Genomic DNA, 6,435 nt, shown 5'->3' with positions numbered 1-6,435 from the left:
ATCCGGGTTGCTAGTCCCAGTTCCATTTTTGGCTTACCTTTCCTAACAGCCCCACTACAAACCTCCCTGGTGATGGCCCCTCCCTTCCATTGGGTGTACGCCTCCTTTTTAGCCTTAAAATATTCCTGGATGCTTTTTGTTTGCCGAGGGGACTTTTGAGCACTCTTACTCCCTTTGTCCCTTGTTGGGATTGCCACCCTTTGAGCTTGGAGGATTGTCTCCTTAAGGAATGACCGCTCTTCTTGGACTCCCAACTCCCCTCCCCTCTTGGACCTCAGTCTCTCCCTGACTAATCTCCTTACCTCATTGAAATCTGCCCTCCTGAAGTCCAGGGTTACTATCTTGCTGTAGGCGTTTGCCACCCTGTGCTAGATGATGAATTCCAGTAGGCCATGATCACTGTCACCCAGGTGGTCGAGCACCCGCAGTCAACAGGTCGTTGCCTGTGGCCAGGACTAGGTTTAACAAAGCATTTCCCCTGGTGGGACAGTGCACCTCCTGGGTTAGATGGAGGTCCTGTAACATGGCTAGGAACCTACGTGAGCAGTCAGACCTGGCTGACTGCTCTTCCCAGAAGATGTCCAGATAGTTTAGGTCCTCCATGATGATCACATCCTTTGTCCTAACTGTCTTTGCGAGCTGACCTGAGAATTCCTGGTCTAATTCTTCTCCCTGGTTGGGTGGTCTGTAGTAGACCCCCACCGTTAAATCCCTTTCTGTGCCTGCAGTCTGCTCCAGAGCTCTGGCTAGGGAGGAGAGGTACAGGGAGAGCCTGTTCTCTGCAGCACAGAGCACAACCTAGCCTAGCACAGCCCAGCCCAGGGCTGCAAAGCATCTGGGATGCTGGGGGACTCTAGTTTAACTTAAACCAGGAAGGGGTCTGGGACAGACATTACGTAAATTGGTTTGACCCAAAATCAGTTAACTCTGATACTACATTCAACCAGGTTTATCTTAAACTAGTTTCAGACATTTTGAAATGGGCTTATGTGCACTGAACTTATGTTCTGTTACAGGTTTAAACCAGTTTCTGATCTTTTAAACTGGTTTGTGTGTAATGTCTGTCTCTAGCCATAATGCCTTACATTCTGAACCTAAATATTTCATATTTTCATGCTGCAAATGCATATTTCCTTCTTGACCTCACCATATCATCCCACACTATGTTCCCTTGCATTTCTGATTAAAGAATCATCAGGACTAGAAAAAATAAGTCTGTAGTCCATCCCTTAACAAAGTTTAGTATTCTTGCCTACAGGAAGTTCCATCATGTCTCTAGTACTCAGTACTAATTCTTCTCTGCAGTTATCAGCATGGCTCTCCTCATATGAGCCTACTACTGGTTAACTCTCCAGCCTGCAGCATAGAAGCTCCCATTGGAACGGTCTTTTAATGAGGTCTGACATTCCATCCAATAGAGGGCAGCAATGATACTTTTAAAACTTGATTTAAGAAATCAAGCCACTTTCTTGGATCAGGACCACAGGTGCAGAGGAAAGTTAAGAGACACAAGTATCAGTCCTAAATTTTGTGATTAGCAGCAGGTAAGGTTAAATAAGATTTCACTAGTACCATGGGTAGGAAGGTTTAAATGGAAAGTTTGGCTGGACACAATTTGTAGGAATTGTAATCTTTTTGCCTCAATATGATTGTTGTTCTCCTAAAGCTGGAGCATGAGCATGAAGATGTGGGAGGTATGAAAGGAAACTTTGAGTCTGTATACATTAAACTGTACACTCTTTGAGGGCAGAGACCATACTTTCTTCTGTATTTGTACACTGCCTAGTAAACTAAAGGCTGTGCTGGAAAGTTATGTGATGTGGGAGATGCATGCACTGAAAAACCCATGAAAGTTCACAAAATTGTAGTAAAAGATAAATACCAGCCACAGGTCTTTCAGAGTATGTAATAGCAACTTCCCTTTAGAGCTTTGGGACTGTAGTAATATAGAACTAAGTCTGAGCTACCACAGAGCTATTGCTTTTAAGAGAAGTCCCTTTTAAGAAGAGGCTTGAAAATATTGATTGATTACTAGGATTACAAGCTTGTCTTGTTTGTTTGTGTTTTCTTAAGAATCGTGGGCTATTCACAGTTCCCACTGTGCAAGATTAACCTTTGAAGCCAATGGAGCCCACAGCTGTAGGTCCTTTGCTATTCAGGGGAGCTTCGTATCAATTCACTGCTGTGTGGGTCAGGGCTCATGCTCACGCATCTGGTTCTACTGAAGGCCTACAACTGAGTTGATACCTCTGCTGACTAGCCATTGTGACCTCTGGCCCTAAGAAGGGCAGAACAATGTGGACTGTGTGTGGGATAAAAATAAAAAAAAAGACTCCTATATTCTGATCTTGGCTTTTGACACCACGTTCTTTTGTCAATCCGCCTCCCCATTTTCTTGCAGTGCTTCATTGTCCTGTTTTGTGAAAGGAAAATAAGCTGGTATGCAGATTTATGTGCTGATTCATAAATGTAATGATTGTTAAACACTCTAAGAGTATTAAGCTTCACCAGAATGGAGAAAATCCTCCAGCAAATGGGCTGTAGGTCTGGGCTTATTTAGTCACATCATCTACAACATTTTTCAAACTATGTTGATTTTCCAGTCCCTCCCACCCAACTGGAGGCAGGTGAGGTAAAGATTAACCCCTAAAGACACACAACAACAATAACAACAATAGCATAAAGAGCTAGTTAACACTTAAGTATCTTTTACAGTAGGGATAGTTCTTAAATTGTGTTTATTTCTAATAGATTATTTGACCAGTCCCCCATAGAATATACCAGTCTGTATTTGCTCACCAATTTTTCCACCTTGTCAAAGCCCTAAACACTAATCTGCATAGGAGGCTCTGTTGAACAACTCCAGCATATAAATTTAACACCAAGTATCATGACCTACAATCTAATTACATCTAACCAAAAGAATTTCCCTCCTCCTGCAGCACTGAACAATATCAGTACACTTCCCAAGGGCCAAGCTGGCTACTGTGTTGCAATTCAATCTCACTTAAGATCCTAAGACTTGAATGTAGCAAAACTATACTCATTATTCTCTAATAGTCAGTACACTTTAATGCAACTGACTTTAATGGAGTTACAAATCAAATATAATTTGGCTTACTTCCCAACTGGGAACTAAAATTTCAGTGTCACTACAGTATTGGCTTAGTTTTATAGTCTCTTCTTTTTATTGGCATATTAGTTAGACCGCATAAACAAAACTCTTCCTCTTAGGAGGAGGAATTAAACATACATGCAATCCTTTATTGTGCTGTTTTGTTTAACTGAATTGTTTTACTTTTTCATAATAAGCTATGACTCTGGATTCTCTTCTTTTTTTTCCTTTAGGGATACAGTAGGTGAGTAGCTGTGCACATAGAAGTTTGGTTAGAGTTGTACACTATTGCCATCTACTGTTCCCTGAATAAAAGAGCAGTCTTTGTGCCTGAAATTCTTGTATCACTCATCCACGTAACTTCCTGTGAAAGGCTCGCCCTCAGCACAGCAAAGTTTTTCTTCACTGCAGCGCGGATCTCTGAATCAGGACAGTATAGATTAAACCAGGAAGTAAGTAGCAAAACTTCTGAAATAAAGTATTCTTCCTTCTTGGCAGCATCTTAGTTTTACACAAAAAGGGTGTTGTTGAGTTTCCAAAAAACTGCTTGGAAACTTCAATATTTTGCTACCTACACAGATTAGATGCATTATGAAAGTGAAAGTAAGAACTGGCTGCAGGAGAGAGGCATTTAACGTTAATTGTTTTCCAAAAGTCCATTGTGCCAATTAATTATCCTTGTTTTGAAACTTGAGTTTGTCAAAAGAATTTGCATATGCAATTAAAGTTTTCTGTAATTCAAACAAGCTATTTCCTGCAAATGCTTGTGAGCGGACAACTGGTAAGACTTCCTGTTTATTTTCTTCAACACACTAAATATTTTTTCCCCTAATATTCATTCATTTGTAGGGCCTGTCACCATGGACCCATTTTTATCTCTGCTGAATTCAATTTCTATGAACCTATCTGACAGTGATCTCTCTTCCCTTAAATTTCTCTGTCGGGACAAAATTAGCAAAAGAAAGCTTGAATCAGTCAAAAATGGAAACGATCTTTTTGCCATCCTTCTTGAACAGCAGGAGATTACAAGTGATAAGATAGATTTTCTCCATTTCCTGATCAAAACCCTTAAAAGAGATGATCTTGCAATGTGGCTAGAACAATTTGTAGAAGGAGAAGGCAATATTGTTGATCAACCAGATATCAAAGAAAAACGTAAGTGGACACGCTTTTTTGTCATTTTGCAAAATACTGTACCTTTTTAAAAATATCAACGTATTTTTTAACACATACAAAATGCTTAAAGTTATAACATTGGGTCAAGCCATGGGTCCTTCTAGCCCTGCATCATGTATCTCAGTGGCACAGAGCACTAAAGTGGCGAGTATGTAGGGCCTGTCCAAATTAATCTGTCCCTTTCCCTTCCCTTAGAAAACCGGTTTTCAGCCTCTTTGGATCAGTGTACCCCTGGCAGCCAGATGCAGAGCAGTGTACCCCCGACACTATGTGCAAGCCTCCCCTGCACCCCAGGTCTGGCCAGGTGGGCAGTGGCAGAGAGGGATGGTACATGGTGGCACTCTGTCCCCACCCACCCGCACATACCCCCTAGGGCCTTCTCAAGTACCCTGGGGGTACGCGCATACTGTCAGTTTACAACACGTGTCTTAGAACATTTAGAGGCCTAGAAAGTCCTAATTTGGCAGTTGCAGTCTTACTATCATGTTTAATAACTATATTTGCCACTATTGTGGGGTAACTTTTTTGGACAGGAGTTAATCTTTGCATTGTAAAAAAATGAATGTGGATAATGTTTTAAACGGTTGGAAAATTTGTAACGAAATCCATCCCTGTACAGAAGGCCAGCATGACATTTATTCAAAACTTCTGTCTTGCTCAGCCTTAATGAAGACACCAAACCCTAATGTTCTCTCTGGTGCTAGGCTAAAGAGAACTCCAAAACCTTCTGCACTGGCCAGCGGAGCTGACCCCAAGCAGAAGGGTAAGAGTGTATACACTGAAAACAGTCTTCCAGAGAGTCCTAGCAACACTAGTGGAAAACCTTTTATCCCTGAACTCAAGACCTCTGGAAACTCTATCATGTGTGAGGAGTTTTTATATTAGTACCAATATATTCCATGGCTCCATAACCACAGTGTAATTTGTTAATATTACCTGTGAATACCTATAATACAATAATTAATAGAAAATGCACATATTAAACATTTCTTCAGAAGTCATTCTCTTGGCTTAAGCAAAATTTTGACATTTTGTTTTTTCAGGTTGGCTGAATGCAGCCTTTGAAGTCATATGTGACAATGTTGGGAGAGACTGGAAAATGTTGATTCGAAAACTTGGAATTTCTGATGCAAAAATTGATAGAATTATGATAGCCAATCCTTATAATTTGCGAGAACAACTGATGCAGTCACTTCGAGAATGGCAGAAATGGAAAGGAAAGGAAGCTAAGGTTGCTGATGTACTAAAAACTCTTCGGGATTGTAAAATGAACCTTGCAGCAGACAAAGTCGAACAGGAACTTTCAAAACTGGATATATGAAACTGAATGAAATTCATACAACACCAGTTTTAATGATGTATTCGTTAATCCAGAGAATGTGGTGCGAAGTGAGGGAGTATTGTCTACTCATCCAAATTGGACCTGCGCTCTTTTGGTTTTGTTCCTTTCTTTGCCATTTGCTTAGAGTTACTAGTCTGAATTTACACACACACTCCCCACCCCAAATATCAAAAGATGCTAATTTCTTTGGATGCTTCAGTTTTTGATGCTCACCCTGAGACTATTTAACTGATTTGAATTTTTTTCCAGCAAAGGATAAACACTCTGAGAAATCTTACATTTTACCAGGTTAGGTGCCTAAAATCAGTAGTATCTTCTGAGAAGTCTGACCTTTGCTTCTGATTCTTTTTGGTACTTGCATTCCTACATAGGCACTAAATTACAAAATTCTTGCTTCCCACTGCTGCAAAACTGGAATACTACTATTAATCTATAGTGCCCATCTCAAAAAAAATGTTGTGAACCTTAATTAAATAATACTTATAAAGGGTTTTGCATTTCTTGGATGAAGGGCTTCCTCTATGCAAAGTATTTTGACTTTTGTGCATTCAAGAACAAAGTTTCAGTTTCTTTAATAGCCATATCTCAACCTACCACTTTATTCAAGGAATTTGGCTTTTTATTTCAGATGCTTTTACATTTTTTACCTTGAAACATACACTGAGGCTGGCTGCTGTAGGAACAAGAATGTCACATTTCTTTCTTTTTTTTTTTTTTGTGCATTTTTGTACTAAATCTGTGGTGTTTCATAGTTCAAAGAAGGGTGCTAGCTAGGCATATGCTGCATCTCCGGCCAGATATG

General features: G+C 40.2%; 1 protein-coding gene across 1 annotated transcript; it reads left to right on the top strand.

The window, feature by feature from the left end:
- Nucleotides 1–3,463: 3,463 nt before the first annotated feature.
- Nucleotides 3,464–5,951, top strand: FADD (Fas associated via death domain). Its single transcript, XM_019519438.1, has 3 exons — nt 3,464–3,567; nt 3,965–4,270; nt 5,335–5,951. Exons 2-3 carry the CDS (start codon nt 3,976–3,978, stop codon nt 5,610–5,612), a joined length of 573 nt encoding a protein of 190 aa, XP_019374983.1. The 5' UTR covers nt 3,464–3,567; nt 3,965–3,975; the 3' UTR covers nt 5,613–5,951.
- The last annotated feature ends 484 nt before the right edge of the window (nt 5,952–6,435 follow it).

This window comes from Gavialis gangeticus, unplaced genomic scaffold (genome assembly GCF_001723915.1).
Source record: "Gavialis gangeticus isolate Ggan-Ray unplaced genomic scaffold, GavGan_comp1, whole genome shotgun sequence".
NCBI lineage: Eukaryota > Metazoa > Chordata > Crocodylia > Gavialidae > Gavialis > Gavialis gangeticus.
The sequence above is the reverse complement of the archived record's forward strand: the minus strand, read 5'-3'. Positions and strand labels throughout refer to the sequence as shown.

Bases quoted from the DNA above. Each gene is read 5' to 3' on its own strand.
- FADD (XM_019519438.1), top strand. From the start codon at position 3,976: ATGGACCCATTTTTATCTCTGCTGAATTCAATTTCTATGAACCTATCT. The intron at 4,271-5,334 runs GTAAGTGGACAC...TTGTTTTTTCAG, and splicing joins ACCAGATATCAAAGAAAAAC to GTTGGCTGAATGCAGCCTTT.